Raw genomic sequence first — 19973 nt, forward strand, 5'->3', positions numbered from 1 at the left:
TTCAAAGCTTTTCGATTACCGCCATTTCTTCAACGTATATGCTCAAGGTTGACAGATACCAACACATGTTTCCCCCTTTCCTTCTTCGACAGGCGGAAGTCTTCGAAGGAGATAAACTGGCAGCGGCAAAGAAAGTATCGGCCACGTCTAAAGTACGTCTCTGAGAGACATTGCTCCTCTTCATCACTTTCTTAAATCTTCTATTTTTATTGACAGGAATGTTTCCAGAAGCAGTTCATGAGTCGGAAAGAGTGACACGTATGAGTGGTTACCGAATACGTCCGGAAATGACAAAGACATGTACCTTTCGTCTGTACTGCAGTACAGAGTAATAAAGATCCCTATGTTACTGACACGTATACATGCGGTTCTATACAACTGTAACTCTTTCGGTGACTGACGGCACTGGGTCGCGGAATAACTGTGAACCCAGAAGGACTTTGTGGACCTCAGTCAGAAAAGTGAACACCACTCTTGACTGGACGTAGCCTTCGCAAAAAGGTCTCGGAGCAGGGCTTCGTCGAAGTCCGCGCGCGGCGTACAGATGTGGACAGATGACAGCAGAAAGGAATGGGAGACAGGGGGGTTAGTATGCGTCCTGGGCAGACTTCAGGTGGAACTGTGCCGACATTCGTCTGGGAAGTCTTCGGAAAACCCAGGGAAAACCTCAGACAGCACAGTCGGTGACAGGATTCGAACCCGTGTCACCTCCCAGTCCCGGCGTGGAAAGCGATCATCCTAACCACTATGCCACGGGAGAGTTCGTCAAAGGTGGCCCCTTGGTCAGCGAGGACGGCTTGCACGGAGCGCGCTGCCCAGCTCCTCTGAGGTGAACAGCAGTTGAAGCCGCTTCCGTTCCGATTGCATGGTGCGTTGGAGAACAACAGCTTTCAAACGATCATAAGGGGCTGGTCGCCAGGGAAATTATATGAACGACGTCTAACGGAATTTCCGTGGGCAGGGAAGCGAAGATAGGCGGGTACCTGGTGAGTTGGGATGTTATTCCAGCGAGCATGGACTGAGCTTCAACTTGCTGGAACAAGATGCTGGAGTTCCAAAACCGAAATGGCAGCAGACGGACAGCGACGAGGCCTAGAGAGGACTGCAGATCTGACGGGAGGAACAAGATTGGGATCACTGGAAAGATCCATGAAGAAGGGTAGGTGTTCGTTTCCGGGTCACTAAAAATGTGGATCTCGGTCAGTGAAATGAATACCACGCTTGACTGGATCGAACTGAATTACTCAGGAAGATATATAAGAAGGCCAAAAATAGGCGATGTCAGGTTGCCGGTGGTGGGTGAGTAAATCAAAGAGTGATACTAAACGGTAGGAGCACTTACTCAGTGCAGGACATCGGTCCCTGAGTAACTGGGGACATGCCTCGTGGCTGGGCTGGCTTTTGTTGTTTTCGGCATGTGCGCAGACTCACTGGATGATACTAATTCGTACGCCGTGACATACCACGAGAAACCGCACGTACAGCTCACATATATCGAAGTATTACGTTATAGATGCAGGACTTTCGTGTGCAGTTGCCGAGAACTGCTTGAAAGCAAATCCTCTCCGAACGTCAGTGGGAACGCCCAAAATCTGCTGTGGTGACCCTCCTCTATAAACGTCGCCTCAGTGACTGTACCTTGAGTCACTGAATAGAGTACCCTCTCTGGTACCGTGAGGCTGTGTCATTGCAGTCACAAAGCGAGAACCACTTCTGTTCAATCGTATCGTCTAATTATGAATAATTCGCAGTCACAAAGTGAGAACCACTTCTGTTCAATCGTATCGTTTAATTATGAATAATTCGTCGTATCGATAGTGGTTCCACACTGACGCTAACTCACACGCTAGATTCCTTGCCTACCAGCCTTTGAACGGAAGCTGCAAATGAACGCAAGTAGTAAGGCATGGTCACGTATAGGCAGTCCTTTTGCTTTGGTACTTACAGTTTGAGGAGCTAGAAAAAGAAATTACTGATTCATACAGCAGTCTGTGCACGCCGTCATGAAGACGCTGTCACGTAATTACGATCGGCTTCTTAGAAACATTGATCAGTCGCATAGGTGGCGCTGATAGCTCGAGCTTGGCACTGATTAGCTAGTGCTTACGCTAGATGCGCATCAAGTTATCTTTAGTGGAAGCGGAGGAGAGAGCAGGCTCTAACTCGGTGTACACGCTATTCAGCGACGATTAAAAAAGCAATTAACTGTACAACGGAAAGAAATTTTAACTTTCCGGTATAAATATCCTTGGTGTACTTCGGAGCAAGTCGTGGCTAGTTGAAGGAATGTGAAACCAGGAGGACCCTTTATACACGCCATAAAAAAAAAAACGTGAAACATATGAAAGGGGACAACAACCGAAGATAACTACCTATTCCGAATTGAATGATAATCAAATAAAATCGATCAATGAACCGATTAGACTTACTGTAGTGTCGACGAGGCTCTTTTGGCAGGCTCAGAGCCAATTGTGCCTCCAGAACAAGGTTCAGACTCACGTTCCCTTGAAGAGGAAATGAGAATATGACAACAGATCCCGTTATAGGCAGGTAGCATTCTCACATAGCAACCAATAAAACACGCTGTCTTGACGTCCTAGTTCATCCAAACATGTTATGGTTGGTTGATGGCCCGATACTGCCGGGCAACATGCCAGCCAATTACGCCCTTTGCACCTCGCTGTTGGCCTAAGTAGCATAAGATCGCTTGCCTTGCTGTGGCCGTGCCAGATACTTTACCACAGTGACAAATTATACCAGATTGTACTTGGATCGAATTCTTGGATCAAGGAACTCGGAATGTGCCGCAATGGCCGGATCCGCGGGAATCCTGTACAGCAGCACAGCTCATCTACCGGCTCTGTGGCTAACGGAAAACGATTGTGGTACTTTCTGGGTTCCACTGATGCTTAAAGGGACTATGAAACGACTTTTTTCTTCGTTTCGTTCGAAAGAAGACATTTTTCTGAGTCTAGAACCGAAATTTTACTTTCGTCGCGCGAGCGGATTTCTCGGGAGCGAATTTAAACGCAGCGGCGAAGGGAGGACAGCTGGCGCCGCGCCGTGGGGAGCTGCCGAGCGGAGACACAACGGGTAACTTGACGCGACCACGGCCGGCTCAGCAACACGTCGTGACGTGTTGCCGAGCCGAGGAATCCCGCCAGGAGCATGCGCCGTAGGATCCCGCGTATGCGTTCATCGGGAGTGGAAATCTCCATGACAGCAGCTTTCGCGCGATCGGCAGATTTCGGCAGTGGCGGCAGCCACAGCGCGAGCTCGCGGCAATACTTGCCATTGTGCAACACCGGTGACGTAACGGGGAACCGCTGTGCGGTCCGTACAGTTATACCATCGACAGGGAAAGATGCGCGGGAGAGGAGGAACGCGGAAGAGACATTTCCAGCGCGCGCTCCTCGCAGAGTGGAGCGATTTCGTCCGGAAAAATTTGTGGCATATTAGTTTCTCTCCGGGAAGAACAGTTTCCATCGAAAAAAAGTATGGGGGTTCGGGAAATTTCATAGTCCCTTTAAGGGCTCTCGTTCACGAAAAGAAGAACTGCGAGCATAAGTCTAGTAATATTTTTTCATTCCGTGTTAGCACCGCGAAGGAACTGCCGCTATGAGCAAACAGGAGAGGACAGCAGGAATGAACGACAGGGACAGCGGGGTCAGTATGCTGTCCTGGACAGGCTTAAGGAGAACTGTGCCGACATGCGTCCTGGTAGGTCTGCCTCAAAACCCAGAGAAATCCTCAGACAGCACAGCCCGATCTGGGATTCGAACTTGCATCCACCTTCCAGGCTCGCCGTGAAAGGCGGTCGTCCTAACCGTTACGCCACGCGAGCTAGTACTTCACAAACAACTGGCTTGAGGCGGATATGCGTCTCGACTTCTCTTGTATAAGTTCTCTTTAACCTAACTTGACTATGGGTTTTAGTGAAAAAAAAAAAGTCAGCCGTTGCACCACTTGTAGGTGCTATGCATGAATTTTTTAGTGTTCCTGACAACTCCGGAGTGGTAGACATATTGTTCCTCGGCTTCAGTAGGGCCTTTGACAGGGTGTCACATGGGAAGCTGTTGTATAAACTGGAATGCACCGGACTCCATGTGTTTGTTATTAGTCGTATATGCACGCACCTGAAAGACAGACCTCAGTTTGTGGATCTAAAGTGGGTTTCGTTAGCTTTGGCGTTCTTCAGGGAAGTGTTTTGAGGTAATTTATATCAGCGACTTGGTTGTTGCGATTCTGGAGCACGATTGTTAGCAATATTGACTGAATCGGATCACTTCCTATTGCAGAGATCTGTTTGAGCGATTTTTCACTGGTGCAGACGATGGCGAATAGAAATTAATTCACACAATTCACGCGTATGAGAAGGAAACAAAATGCCTAGTTTGTTTCATGCTCACTTGGTAACTCTGAAATTTCACGAGTCGGTTTCACATGTCTATACGTAGGACTATTACTTTCAAGCAAGTTATCTGGTCGGAACACTTGTAAGTCAGCACTACGAAAACTGTACTTTATTAAAAGGAAACTTAAAACAAGCCAACTAGAACGAGAACTTTTGCCTATAGGGAGTTTTCACCTACACTGTTAAAATAGAACTTCACCACATAGCATGCTCCTGGCCAACCACCATTCCAAGAGGACTCGCTGTTGGGCACGAGTCTTTTAGACTGATCTGACGAGTCTGAGTCTGGCGAGACGAGTCTGATATCTAGACTGCAGATAACGATATCTGAATGATATCGTTATCTGCCCTGATTTGTTGAAAACGGGAGGCGTGCGCCTTTTCTGTGACAATTATGAACAGCATAAGTGTCACACAAAAGGCGTACGCCTCCCATTTTCAACAAACCGGGGCAGATAACGATATCATTCGCGATGATGATAGGCTAGGAGCGTGCTACGCGGTGAAGCTTATTTTTAAGAGTGTGTCACTTTGTCACATGGCGTGCTCGAGAGCTGCTCCCACTGGTGGTCACTTTTTGCGCTAGCGCCATTGAACGATGACACACTGCACTATTTTTCAATGCGACAACCATAGTTTTCACAAAAGAAAATGTGAGAACGACAGCGACGAAGTGTCTTTAGGATAAAAGAAGGGCACCGTCGCGACCGGATTTCAAAACACCATTCTAGTCTCGGTTTTTGAGCGAACGCTACACTCTTAAAAATGAACTTCACCACATAGCACGCTCCTAGCCAACCATCACCCCGAATGACAACGTTCTCGCCTTAGATTTGTTGAAAACGGCAGGAGGAGCCTATTTTGTGCCGTGCATAATGGCACAAAATAGGCTCCTCCTCCCGTTTTCAGCAAATTAGGGGCGAGAACGTTGTCATTCGGGATGATGGTTGGCTAGGAGCGTGCTATGTGGTGAAGTTCATTTCTAAGAGTGTAGATAATATCGGCAGCTGCGCCGAAAAAGTAACCACCACCGTGGCTGCCAAACGTGTTCGTTTGACGTCATGTGAAAACACCCTATAACGTTCTTGTGAAATGAGATCAAAACTTGAGTACTGCACTGTGTACTGTAAAAAGAGTTAACATTTCCTTGAGTTTGAGGAACGCACAATGTATGAAGAGAACGAAGTCCTCTTGTGTGTTTTGTGTGTTCCTGAAAATCTTCCCTCTTTTTACAGTATACGCCAGCTCGCGTACATCGTTTTTTTTTTTATTTGCTCAGAACTGTTCGTTTCGTTCATTCGAAGAAATGATTCCCGTTCCCTCATAAACACCATCTCAGCAACATCCGGATATAGGAGCACGTCCTAAATTATGTAGCCTATCTTTTCTTCACAGCGTACTTACAGATAAGATTATATTAAAACTTCCACCTTGCGTATGAACTTCCGAGAAGAACGCGACACAGGCGACATAGTCCTGACTTTGGCATTCACCACGCCTACACTCTTAAAAATGAACTTCACCACATAGCACGTTCCTAACCAACCACCATCCCGAATGACAACGTTCTCGCCCTAGATTTGTTGAAAACGGGAGGAGGAGCCTATTTTGTGTCCATTATGCACGGCACAAAATAGGCTCCTCCTCTCGTTTTCAACAAATCAGGGGCGAGAACGTTGTCATTCGGGATGGTGGTTGGCTAGGAGCGTGCTATGTGGTGAAGTTCATTTTCAAGAGTGTACGTGTTCCTGGAGCCTTTTGAGTCAGAAGGATGACTCGATCTGTGGTGGGTGGTCACAATAACGGGGGAATAATGCACGTCCTCTCCCAAGTTCGTCCCCCGGAATGTTGGTCATAGTCGGATTATCGAGTTGTCATAATAACGAGGGGACCTATACGCAGGACATCCATTGGGAACAAACGGTGTCCCAGAAAAGTGGTCATAAAGTGAGAATGTCATACTAACGAGCGTCATAGCAACGCGTGTCGACTGTAACCTAGTTTGAGTCTCTAGCTTCAGCTTGTCAAAGTCCAAGCAGCAAGTGTAATTCATCCAAGGTCAAGCACTTACTCGTCCCCTACTTCCACGTCGACTTCACTACTTCTACTTGGTCGGATAAAGAACTTGGATGCGTTATCAGTCACAATTCCCATCAGAAGAAGCAACCATAGGCACAACCCAAGCGAGGTCCAGAAAGCGTTCTGCAAAGAGTAACGTGTGTTCGTCCTAAGCCTTCCTTCTTTCAGTGTGTGTGTATGTTCATATTCAAAACCGCGTACCGCATTGCGGATCATACCGCTGCAGACGAGTCTGAGAGCCATCGCATATCCTTCGTATGCAGCGTAACAGTGTGGGTTCACCTGGAAGTGTATTGTTCATAGAATGACCATCGTAAAATATATAGGGTGTGTTTTATTCGTTGCGGATATATTATAAAATCACGGAGAGCAGCGCTGATTCCATTTTGACATGCGGGTTATGTGTTCAGTCAGACATAACACATAATGTAACTTCACCACATAGCATCCTCCTAGCCGACCACCATTCCGAATGATATCTTCATCACATAGCATCCTCCTAGCCAACCACCATTTCGAATGATATCTTCACCACATAGCATCCTCCTAGCCAGCCACCATTCCCAATGATATCATTCTCTGACATGATTCGTTCAGAACAGGGGGAGGAGCCTATCTGGGACACGCATAATGTTTCCCAGATAGGCGCCTCCTCCCGTTTTCAGCAAATAAGGACACAGAATGATATCATTCGGAATGATGATTGGCTATAGGAGCGTGCTATGTGGTGAAGTTCAATTCTAACCGTGTAGGAAGGATGAAATTACTGGCCGGCTCATTAGCTAAAGTCCATTAATTAACTAACAAATTAGATGTTGTCTGGGAAACACGAGATAGCAGAATTGGAGCCAGGCATTATGCAAATATATCTTTCTTATTAAGCAGGCCAAGGAGTACCTTGATATATAAATCGCCAAATTTCTCTATGCTACTGAGTCAAAACCCGAACACGGCGTTTAATGCTGTTGGAACGCCGTGTAGTAATTGAAAGAAGAGGGACGAGTCTTACGACTAAAGCAGACAACGGGACGAGCAAAAGTCTGTTCTTCCATGGATTCCAGTAGTAGGACATGTCTTCCGTTCCATGTACCGATGCCTCAAAGCCTGAGACATCCTACACTCATAAAAATGAACTTCACCTCATAGCACGCTCCTAGCCAACCACTATCTAGAATGATATCGTTATCTGCCTTGATTTGTTAAAAACGGGAGGCGTACGCCTTTTTTGTGACACTTATGCGGTTCATAATTGTCACAAAAAAGGCGTACGCCTCCCGTTTTTAACGAACCAGGGCAGATAACGATATCATTTGCGATTATGGTTGGCTAGGAGCGTGCTATGCGGTGAAGTTCATTTTTAAGAGTGTAATAATGATCAGGAATCCTGAAACGTGTACTCACAGGATGTAAATCCCTCTGGCTGATCGAATGCATCAGTTTGTTGATGAATCCTTCCAGCATCTGCGTAGAGTAAACCCTTTCAGAGTGTTAAGTTATCCATTAAGGACATCGAGTGTGCGGTCGATACAATGCTGATTCTCGATCAAATAGCATGTTTTATACACAAGCCAGAATTTGCTGAAGAGGCCAAGACCTACGTGACCACGTACGTCGTCCAGGTCGTCCCATATTAGCATCTTCATGTTCTCGTAATATACTTGTGGCTTCTGAGGGGGGTCGCCCTGTAACATACGGAGAATCCACGTGAACCGTAACAAAAACAGTTTTCTTCGGTCGTGAAAGAGAGTGGCACCTGCAGGATCTGTCGAGGATCAACCGTCAAGGATGCTAGCAAATGCTGGATGATATTCTGCAGCCATTGAAAAAGAAACGGCGTTAAACGTCAGCACTTTCACAGGTGTCGATTATTATCTGTACGCGGAATGCCGGAGCGGCTGGCCACTGTCTGTGGCTGCGTTCGTTGCTTTATCGTCTCCCCCATGACGTGCAGCCCCGATTATGGGTGCAAACTTGCCCAGTAGCCCCATATTAGCTCACCAGCCGGAATATGTAATACCCCTGTCACACGGGCATTTCGATCCTTCTCGAATCCGATCTGCATTGAACTTCCCGAGCACGCTCGAGTTTTGACGCTGCTACACGGCCACTTTCAATGCGCATTGAATGGTTGACCTGTGCAAATGAATAAACGGAACTCATTAATTTCGCGTTTCCTATATAACAGCGATATTAGTGGTAATTTATCGTATACCGATGTAAGCATCATTTGTAGCTTCGCGCGCATGTCCGTCTTAAGTTATGACAGTTCACCGGGGTCGAGGATGCAAATGGCGTCCGTCGAGCCGTCTTGAAATTTTCAATCCTGTTATGGGAACTGTCTTGAGTCAAGCAGGATCAAAGTTGGATCCTGCTTGGAAGCGGCCGTGTAGCACCATCCGATCTGCATTGGGTTCAAGCAGGTTCGGTCGAGCAGGATCGAAAATGCCCGTGTGACAGGGGTATAACGCAGACTCCTATGTGTTTTGTTGTTGTTGTTTTTTCGCCTTTACAGAATTTTTATTTAAAAAAGCTATAGGAGCAGCATATATTTTGTTTTTGTAGTCGAGTTCTACGGTCAAAGAGACATCGTCTGGAAGACAGGGTGTAACTACGCGATAACTAATCACCCGAAATTCATTAATTAACTCTTTCATTGAGGAATTTCGGACAAAAGCGAGACAGCAGATTGAAAGACTGTCCTCGTTGAACGCCATTCCACGTTTAAAAAAAACCCTGAAACACGCACGCGCGTTAAAATATTCATCCCCGAAGTTTGATATGCAAATGAGCCTAAACTGAAAAAGCGCGCCTGAGGAGGGCGTCAAAGGTCGGAAAGCTGATAATCTGGCCAGCTCAGCGTCACCTACTCCAATCAACTTCATCGTTCCAGATCACGTGATCCTCTGACGTCATATGAGCGCTGTATTCCCTCCTTCCCGGTCGCCGTGGTTTCGGTTTATTTGCATATCAAAATTCGGGAATTTTAAGGCACGAGTGTTTTTCAGGATTTGTTAAACGCAAAATGGCTTGCAACTGCCGCAGTCTCTCAATCTGCTATCTCGCTTTTGCTCGAAATCCTCTAACCAAAAAGTTAATTAACGAATTTCAGAATTAACGAATTAACGATTCCTTCCGAACCAAGGCAACTTCGAGTGCGTCATCCTTACCGTTCGGTTGATGAAATTATTAATGGCGTCGTCAAAATCATCGAGAATGACGTCAAAAAGACGGCCGCCGTTGCACTTCCTGTGGACACAAGAAAATGATCTGGTGCAATAAGCTTGTACAAGGTGAATTTAGCAAAGGTTACACATTTCGATCGAGTCGTAAAAATGCAAGATAACGTCTCAGGCGCTTCAAACTTTGCAGACTGATAGTCAATCGCATGAAGTTTCATCAATATTTTTTTCAACTGCTATGACATTGTAGAAAAAAACTTAGAGGCAAAGCAAATTCTCACTCCATGCATTTCTAATGGTCTATACTGCCCGCAAACCGCCATTTTTTCCTCTGCCTGTTTCACGTTCGCATCACGATGTATAGGTGGCGCTGCCTCGAAACGCTGCACCTGATTAATGCCTCCATTCTACATGCCTGTCACGTCGCGCGCGTTTGCATTGTTTTCCGCCTGCCAAAAGTTTCTCGGAGATTCCGCATGGAGCGCCAGCTTCCACCCGGTCCCGCCTTCTCCCTATTTCAAACAAGACAATAAGCACATCGCCTGGAACGGCAACTTTTTGCCGATGCATGTCGTCTGCTAAATTTGACTGCGTGGAAGGCACCGCCAAAGCGGAGGATTCGGCGTGTATGAGGGAGAGGGCTTGGCAGGCGGTTTGTTTGGCGCTCACTTGACAGGCATTGTGTATAGAGGAGGCGCTGCACCTGGTTCATCTAGTTGTTGGTTGTTCCGTAGGTTTTGGGTTTGCTTCGTTTCCAGGCAGCGCCTTCTACACTCTAAAAACTGAACTTCACCGCATAGCACGCTCTGTGCCAACCATTGCCACGAATGATTGGGTTATCGCTTCCGATTCGGGGAGAGAGAGAGAGGCGTACGCCTTTTTGTGTCAATTATCATATATCCAAATTGACACAAAAAGGCGTACGCCTCCCTCTCTCCTCGAATCAGAAGCGATAACCCAATCATTCGTGGCAATGGTTGGCGCAGAGCGTACTATGCGGTGAAGTTCAGTTTTTAGAGTGTATACGTGGTGGTTTGAACGTGATGCAGACAGAGGGGAAAAAATGGCGGATCGCGGGGAGTGTAGGCCATAGGAAACGCATGGGGAGAGAATTTGCTTTGCTTCTAGCTTTTTTCTACAAAATCATAGCACCTGAAAAAAAAATATGGATAAAAGTTTGGGCGAATGACTATCAGTCTGCAAAGTTTGAAGCGCCTGACACGTTATCTTGCATTTTTACGACTCGGTCGAAATGTGTAACCTTTGCTAAATTCACCCTGTAGACAGTGAAGAGCATTCATCAGTGAAGGGACTTACTCGAGAACTGTTCCCGCGAGAAACTTGCCGAACCATTTTCCCCTCTTTTGCTCGGGCCACAGGTAGGACATTGTCTGCAACGTACGCCATGTATTCTTAGTGAGACAAGGAGTGGAAGCACTCGTTGACGTACAACCACTATATCGCAGCCGTGATGGCGTGCTTCCCTTTCCCAACGCCACCTAGACACAAAAGGCCTGCTCACTGCCCCCTCTCCCTCCTTCGATTAAGAGTCAAAATTCGTCTGCTACTGCGATTCACAGTTCTGCGAATTCAAGAACCCGCAAATGATTGCAGCTCACCTGGGACCTGCAGACCTAAATATTTAGACAAACGACAACAACTTTATTAGGGGATGATGAATGAGGAGTAGACAAAAGTAAAAAGTTTGTAAAATGTACTTAGACAAAAAGTAGACAAAAGATTAAGACCTTTTTCCCATTTAGTTTTCCCATTTAGGACGCGGGGACGTTCAGTCACAACTGGCAGACGACGGTGGTTCTACTCCATGGCCACAACCGCTGAAAGCACGTTTGTGATTGGCTACGGCCGTTGAAAGCACGATCCCCATTGGCTGACCCAATTGTTACGTCATGGCGACGAGTCAGCAGGCTTCCTCTATCTAGGTGGTATTGGCACGACACTTACATCGTCAAGAAGGGCCACGTGCGTGACGTCAGCCTCACCGTGGATGATCTTACTATACGGGTTGCAGACGTAGATGGTAACTGTCGTCGCCAAGATCATAACAGAGCTTGTCACGAACATCAACGCTGAGCTGATCGGAAACGACATAGCGACAGATCTGGAGGGACATTATATCAAAGCAGACTTGAAACCCTACGCGAGAATCGTGCTCAAAGCGGCTTTCGATCCATAGCGAATACCAACTACTTCCGAATACTGAACAAGAATGCTGATAATTTTTAGATTTAGATTCGTGTCGAGAGTGTCTTATTCCACCTCAATATCAGGGTCTTATGTACGTAAGAATACTGTCCGATAGGTCCTCGTGATAGCTGATAATATGAATACAACACTACGAAGCCCCAAGGTGCGAAGTTGGGCTAGTTGGTACCTTTGATACATACCGAAAAAAAAAAGAAAAGAAAACACGAAAAAGACACGGACAAAGACGAGGTGAACTACGGAGCATTCCGTCGTGTTCAGCATGTTCAGCGTTAAGGCGAGCACAGTTAAGAACTGCTTCCCATAATAGTTTCCCACAAGTACACTCTTAAAAATGAACTTCACCGCATAGCACGCTCCTAGCCAACCATTATCTCGAATGATATCGTTATCTGCCCTGATTTGTTGAAAACAGGGGGCGTACGCCTTTTCTGTGACAATTATGAACAGCATAAGTGTAACAGAAATGGCGTACGCCCCCCGTTTTCAACAAATCAGGGCAGATAACGATATCATTCGAGATAATGGTTGGCTAGGAGCGTGCTATGCGGCGAAGTTCATTTTTAAGAGTGTACAAAACACGAGGAAAAGGGAGGGTTTCACTCAGCATCTGCGCGACAGTTTCACTGAACCTTTCGTCCACTACGCTTCCTTAGCAAAGGGTCCTGGTGCTAAGCTGTTAAGCTCGTTAAGCTAAGTGCTAAGCTCGGTTACACAACCTCTTTCTTTACGCTTTGCGCTTTCGTGTCTTTTGGGTTTTGTATGCTCCGCAATATTTAACGAAATATAAGCGGCAATACTTACATAATCATCATGAGTCCAGTGTACCCCGCCGCCCTAGAACAACCAGGTGCCTCAGGGTTATTGTAACACATTAAACCCATGAAGAAGCTCGTGCCATACATTATGAGGAGGACAGTGAACAGGCCCGTGGTAGCTGCGGCGTAGTAGACACTGCGAGGAAATGAAATTACTTTGCTGACGCGGGTTGGTTCTGTGTGCATTGCTGAAGACAAGAACGACAGTGACTTGCCGGGGCATAGGGCAAGGTAATAATAATAATTGGGGGTTTACGTCGCGAGACAACTGAGATCATAGGGCAAGATGGTCTAGGTTGAAGACAGTTGAACTATTTTGTTAATAACAGTCAGAATAATCGCCTAAATTGGACCATGATTTGTTAACTGAATCCCCAAACCTTTGAGAAATTATCCACAAACTACCGTGGTGCTAAAGCAGATATTTATTTCGTGCGAGCCGAAAATGACAGGCTACATATTTTCATCAACTTACCCCACCCTATGGGTAGGTTGGGGACATAAAAAAAATAAGTGCCCGGTTTAAATTGTGTCCTTTGTTTTTGAGTCAACCGAAAGGTCGGCCACGAGTAGTGCACATGGCACCACAGAGCACTGACACGGCGTCGTAACGGTGAAGTCATATTTTATTAGCCTACACTCTTAAAAATGAACTTCACCACATAGCACGCTCCTAGCCAACCATCATCCCGAATGACAACGTTCTCGCCCCTGATTTGCTGAAAACGGGAGGAGGAGCCTATTTTGTGCCGTGCATAATGGGCACAAAATAGGCTCCTCCTCCCGTTTTCAACAAATCAGGGGCGAGAACGTTGTCATCCGGGATGATGATTGGCTAGGAGCGTGCTATGTGGTGAAGTTCATTTTTAAGAGTGTAGGAGCAGAGGTGAGCAAATTGGAAGTCAATGCTCGCGAAAGTTAGAGATGGGACAAAAAGAAAAAGCCCCTCTTTCCTCGACCACATCTGCAAAACAGCGTCTGACGTCTTTCTAAAAAGCCACGTGCAGAACGCGTTACTTCAAAGCCCAGACAACGCCAGTGTTCACCCTGGTGTCACGGACGAGAAAAAAATTATTCCTAAGAAAATGCCACGCGAAAAACCCAAACTGTCCTCAACTTGCCCCCGTCTTCAAGTACAGCCCCACTTTACCCCATAGAAGGCATACTGAGTGATAGGGACATGTCTCAAATATATACGTGGTACAAACAAATATTACTTGTGTGCGAAAACGTGGTACAAGAGCTTTGGATGATGTGTGTTACCTTTTGATCTCGAACGATGATAGGATGTTGGGAATGGTGACTTCGCTTATCTCATCGCCCATATGGATAATGCCCTGTATCGTCTGCGCGAAAAGTTCCGAAACAGCAATGAGACATCGCGGATAACGTGAAGAAAGCATTAAAGGGGCACTAAAGTGCAAAAATATCTCTTCGCGCTATAAAAGATTCTGTCAACCTGAGAATAATGCAAATGATGAGAATGTGTTGTATTGCGAGTGTATTCGAAGTAATGAACATTCAGTACGGAATATACATCCTTCCAGTAGTCTAATGAGATCCACAAACGCCAACCCCTTTAGTGCCCCTTTAAGTTAAGCATACATAATTTTCTAGGATTATGTACACAGTCACTGGGTACTTCGTTACGAATTTTATCGGGATATATCCGGTACATGTGTCGGCATAACAGGATAAATTCTAGGCGAAGTTAGTGAAAATAATGCGTGATTTTTGGGGTAGTACCATTTTTGAATCGTACTTCAAAATCTCCATGAACCTTTCCAATATCAATGATGTCTCGTGAGCCAAGGCGGCAGCTTCTGAAAGATTACACAACGTCAATCGCAAAACCATTGAAGACACACCAATCAATGATAAGACTGAAAGGGTGCTGGTGGGATGAAACAATGCCAAGACAAGAAAAAAGATATCAGACAAGCAGGTTATCCAAAAGCCGATTATATAATCAGTTTGATGTCGCATCTCTTACCACACATAAGAGTATTATACATGACGGCCTATGATAGATGAACTCACCAATGAAGGTGGAGTTGTGGACCGCGTGGATGCGTTGAACTACCAACCTTGTGATGAACTGTCGTACCTGCGAGTAGAGGTTACGCGTTGATACGATGACAGTATGTAATTGTGTAGTAATTATGTGTGTAATTGTGTTGTAGGTATGTCAGCGTCTGTGTATAGGACGGGTCACGTGAGCTTCATCAAGTCGTACCTCTTCCTTCGTACGCGGTACCGCAGATTGACTCGCCAGAGAGAGGTTATTTTGGTGCCGCAGCTGAAAGAAATGGTAAAGAACATATACCAGTACTTGTGCAAGTACGCGTACCGAACTAGTGTTTCCACTTACGGGTCGGACATTATTCATCAGTTGTAAGGCTGGTGCAAAAGTATATACCGTTTTTCTTTTTCTTTTTTTTAATCCACTGCTCGATGGTCATGCGCTATTGTGTAGTACACGCATGTTTCATGAAATGGCAAGTTGAATGGCAGTACTGCTATAACGTCATAGTTGTGTCTATACAACGATGCCTCCGTACGTACCGTACAGTGGACTTACCAGAAACAACCCTCGACTCTGGCACGTCCCTTGTTTGGTACTCTACAATACGTAACGCATATTCGTACATCTCAGTGTCAAAATCTGCAAAACAAAGAGCACACACTTTTTGAATAGGCATACCATGTATTTTCAGTTAAGTATTGGAAGAGTTAACTAATGGTAGCTTCGGGTTAGAATTTGGTACAGTCGCGAAAATGCAGCTTTTTTTTTTTTTTTTTTTTTTTGTTCCCTGCTTTTGCACAGTTAAAGCGTGAGAGAGAAAGGTGATTCCCAAATAGACCATTTTAGAAAAGCAAGCGCCACCTGTGGTACGCAAGGGCTCATGGGAACTTAGAGCGCCTTCAAGCATTACGATACGGCCAGAGGCGGAGGCAGAAGAACAACAACAACATTCCCAGTGTGCGCAGCCACAGCGTCAGCCGATATGAAGCATATCCGAAGCAGACGACGGAGCAGTGTCCCTCAAAGTTCCCATGCTGCCTTGCGCCACGTGCTTGATGGCGCGCGCATCTTTTTAAAATCGTCCATTGGGTAGTAGTGATTGTTAACGCCCCGTCTGTCACCAACGTGCCAAGAAGATGGAAAAGCATGAATGACACGTGGCCTTAGAGTCACGTGATGAAGCGAGCTCGCGTGCAGTTTCTCTTCGAGTTGCACGCATGAACGAGCGTGTGCCATACTGCCAGTGATGGGAAGTAATCGAGTACTGCTGTAAGTACATTTCTCAGTGGCAAGTACATTACAGTGCCCTGCAGAGCTGAGAACGGGAGTACCTGCAGTGAACCTGAGTGAACCTGCAGAACTGAGTTACCTGCAATGAACCTTAGTGAACCTGAAAAACTGAGAGCTGAGTTACAGTTACTGTTCTCTTTTTTTTTTTTTTACTTAACTCTAGCTATAGTTACCACGTTGAAATATCCTGTCTACTTTTATACCTTCTAATAAGAAAAAGCCGAATACATGTAACACTCAACACCTCCGCTTCAACACGTGCACTGCCCTACCCATAGTTATACCGTGTTATCAACGGAGGAATTCCCACGGGCCCTAAACCACGCTTGAGGTTAGTCTAAGGCCATCCTGGCTGCGTATGAGACGTCGAAATTCGTGGAATTTCTGGTTGAAAAAAGAAAAAAAAAGAAAAACTGCATTGCACTTAAAGCGTCGACTCAATAGCGCTAGGAAATTGAGGGCTGGAAAATATTGCCATACCGCAGCAATGTGTAGTTACATTTTACAGCTACAAGTTACTTTGGCAGAAATTTGCTGCAGAAATTAGTTACAGTTACAAGCAACTTATAGCTTAGTTACTGCCAAAGCCTGGGTGATGTCACCGAGAGCTGTGACGTCAGTCTCATACCAACGACACACGTCTCCGCTCTCGGATCCACGTTGGAAGAGTGCCAGTAGCTGTGGTGGGGAGATGCAGAGCGACCTTGCAGTAGTGCTGTTGCTAGACGGGTGGCAGATTTTGCATACACTCTTAAAAATGAACTTCACCGCATAGCACGCTCCTAGCCAACCATTATCTCGAATGATATCGTTATCTGCCCTGATTTGTTGAAAACACGGGGCGTACGCCTTTTCTGTGACAATTATGAACAGCATAAGTGTCACAGAAATGGCGTACGCCCCCGGTTTTCAACAAATCAGGGCAGATAACGATATCATTCGAGATAATGGTTAGCTAGGAGCGTGCTATGAGGTGAAGTTCATTTTTAAGCGTGTACTGTGACGTCATACATCTCAACAATAAAAGTAAAAAATAAAGTCGGTCGATTTCCCCGGATTTCGCCGGTAGCAGCACTGTGTATCGCAGCACTGTGTTCGGGAACGTTGCGTCGTTACAATTTCATGCTCCAGCAATAGTCGCTGGTGTATCCCCACTAGGGTCGCGGCGTTACCAGTCCGGGGTTAGAATGATTGCAGAATCATTCCAGATTTATCAGAGCCTCTCCTGGAATGGCTTGGCTGCCCCATTCCTTTAATTCCACCAATTAAAGAATTAGGACCGGTAACCGTGCTAGCTAGCCCGGCAGTGCCATTGAGGAGACATTGACATTACCCAGCACGGAAAGAGCACAAAGACAAGGTTATTTCGCCCTCCCCCTCTCCTCCTCCTCCTCCTCCTCCTCCGTAAGCTTTTGTCCAGCACAGGACAGCAATTACGTCGATTCTACGTCAAGATAGGAGCCCCTCCGGAAAGGCAAAGCTATACATGACTCACCATAAAGCATTGTGTTGTAGAGTTCATCAAAGGTGTCCTTTCTTCTGACGCAATTCAGCTGAATGCTCTGAAATCGGTAGGCAAGTGGCAAGTCACGCATTTCCACAGCACATTGGCGACCTTACCTTCGAGGCATTTTCGATGTACTGCCGAACTTGGTTAATGTAGACCGCGTGTCCATTCTTGGTGGAGACCTTATTGATCTCTGACACACTGATTAGCATGATGACGTACCCCAACCTATACACCGGGTATGGCAATCTTTAAACTCCCCATCGACCGGGGTACTTACTGGTATCGTAAAATTATTAAATAGCGAGGTATTTATGAGTTAGGCTTACATAATGCAGGACATGACTAGGGCCTGCACGGCAGTGGAAAGTTGAAGAGGAGCGGTGACGTTGTAAGAAAGGTCCTGAGGTCGATCTCCATCACGCCTTCCCTGTCGCCGAAGGTACACGTACGCAGCGCAACCGAAAATGCCCATGATGCTGTACACGACGCCGATCAGGTACATGAGGAACATCCTTGGCTCAAACTGGAAGTACTGTTCCAAATACATAAGTAATGTAATAGCAGAAGTAATACCTGTAACACGGATAGAGGACTAGTCAGACGCCTAACTGACTGGCAAACACTCACTGGCAAAGTATATCAAGTTTCCATTGTTAGTGAGAAGTAAATATTATCAGAAAGAGATCATTAATCGCCCAGTCCAATGCGTATAGTTGACTACAAATTCTAGCCTGACTGAACAAGGCCGAAGGTATCGGGCGCATGAATACAGTTCAATCAGCGCTGAACCGCCTCTCTTGAAACAGGAGAGCGGAGAACTCACTAGGTCCATTGCGTCCAATAAACTCGTACCAGGCTGAAGCTTCCGCAGGAACACTGTAACACCACGTTTTATTAAATGTTGCTGAACAAACGTCCAGTCCACCTCCACTTATTCACTCACATGCATCTTGTGGTTCAGACAAGGTGAAGCTAAGGAACCAGCTAACCACTCTGTACCATCCTGAAAGGAGCGCCTGGTCGTCTTCATAGGTGGCCACTTGGTGTCCGTTCCTACTCCAGGGCAATGTCGTCGTTTCGTTGGTTCTGGCTTTCGAATCGTTGGCAACGTCCGAGTTCATCCAAACGTTGGCGTCGTTGCCGACGTCCATCTAAAACAAACGCTCACTGTGACAATCTACAGAGTGGCTTTTCTAGCTTCACCAGGGGTAGGTTACTGTAATATTTTTTTTTTTACGCCGTTATGTCTGGACTGAAAGCTCCAATTAGTCAACTTTCGAAAAAACAAGCAAACAAACATAAAGAGAAACTAATAACTAATTATTTGCAAGCTAACTGTAACTCGAACACTATATATAGTGTCCGAGTTACAGTTAGCTTGCAAAGAATTAGTTATTAGTTTCTGTTCGTTTTTTCGAAAGTTGACTGGAGCTTTCAGTCCAGACATAATGGCGTTAAAAATTCGCTCAACAGGAGCGCTCAAGGAATGCCCGTATCATCTTCGTGGTGAAAATGTCATTCAGAACATGAACCCTGAACCCATGAACATTGAACCCTATGTTCAAGTGTCGAATTGAGGGGGGGTCCGGACCCCTTGACACCCCCCCCCCCCCCCGTAGATCCGCGCCTGGTAACAGAGATACTATAGGTACAAGTCCAGGCGCTCCTTGTCCGTTTTAAACCAGGGCGGGTATCTCGTGATATCAGTATGGTTCAGGTTCAGGTTCAGATTCAGGTTGTACTTCGTCCCCTTGCTATGACAGTGTGATTTCCCCAGGGTGCGCTGAAGTCGCGGTTGTTTAGGTTCGGTTAGGTCAGGTCAGGTCAGTCTATAAGGGTAAGAGAGAAACTGATGTTCTGAGGCTGGAACAAACATAGAAGGGGCAGATACAAACAGACTTTCATCTTGCATCGCTATAAGGGTAGTTCAGGTTAGACTTCTCTAGTACCCCAGGGGGGAGATCCGGAAAAGTAAAGCGCGAAACAAATCAGCACAAAATGTGCCCTATCATTGCATGCTGTAAACCAAACTGCCTGAAATTTCTAAATCGCTGCCATGCTTGGGTACAGCGGACGTAATGTATACGGAAACATTCATTAGAACACGTGGAGGCTCGCTTACCAAGACGAGTCGCTTTAATGACATCACCTTTGTGAGAGGAAAAATGGTACTGGGGTAGGAACAGAATTGCGCGATTATGATTGATAGGGACGGGAAGGCACGTGTGCAGTCTTCTTTCTTCTTCCTCACACTTTCAACCAACCAAGGAAGACCACGGCGATAGATGCAACCAGGCTTTTTTTCTTATTATGACCGACGGGGGATGTTGACACGGGACATAATATAGAAAAATAGTGTCGTGCATGCGAGGGAACGATGAAATGTCAGTTTATCGCAGCACAGATTACATTAATCTAAAAGCAGTGAGAG

The 19973-nt window shown here is 46.1% G+C and overlaps 1 protein-coding gene across 1 annotated transcript in view; it reads right to left on the reverse strand.

The window, feature by feature from the left end:
* LOC135387720 (uncharacterized) overlaps nt 1-19759 on the reverse strand; it is a 31662-nt gene extending 11903 nt beyond the window's left edge. Inside the window, exons 1-22 of the mRNA XM_064616818.1 lie at nt 19665-19759; nt 18486-18693; nt 18366-18418; nt 17869-18074; nt 17653-17767; nt 17528-17594; nt 15298-15381; nt 15088-15116; nt 14953-15015; nt 14757-14823; nt 14463-14539; nt 13980-14062; nt 12802-12852; nt 12703-12735; nt 11638-11794; nt 10990-11063; nt 9661-9739; nt 8247-8303; nt 8092-8175; nt 7895-7954; nt 6695-6775; nt 6486-6616 (exon numbers count right to left, since the gene is read on the reverse strand). Of these exons, the coding sequence (XP_064472888.1) occupies nt 6486-6616; nt 6695-6775; nt 7895-7954; nt 8092-8175; nt 8247-8303; nt 9661-9739; nt 10990-11063; nt 11638-11794; nt 12703-12735; nt 12802-12852; nt 13980-14062; nt 14463-14539; nt 14757-14823; nt 14953-15015; nt 15088-15116; nt 15298-15381; nt 17528-17594; nt 17653-17767; nt 17869-18074; nt 18366-18418; nt 18486-18693; nt 19665-19688 (1883 nt within the window). The 5' untranslated portion in view covers nt 19689-19759. The remainder of the gene's footprint in view (nt 1-6485; nt 6617-6694; nt 6776-7894; nt 7955-8091; nt 8176-8246; nt 8304-9660; nt 9740-10989; nt 11064-11637; nt 11795-12702; nt 12736-12801; nt 12853-13979; nt 14063-14462; nt 14540-14756; nt 14824-14952; nt 15016-15087; nt 15117-15297; nt 15382-17527; nt 17595-17652; nt 17768-17868; nt 18075-18365; nt 18419-18485; nt 18694-19664) is intronic.
* Nucleotides 19760-19973: the final 214 nt, after the last annotated feature.

The sequence above is a fragment of the Ornithodoros turicata genome, chromosome 3, assembly GCF_037126465.1.
Source record: "Ornithodoros turicata isolate Travis chromosome 3, ASM3712646v1, whole genome shotgun sequence".
Classification (NCBI taxonomy): Eukaryota; Metazoa; Arthropoda; class Arachnida; order Ixodida; family Argasidae; genus Ornithodoros; species Ornithodoros turicata.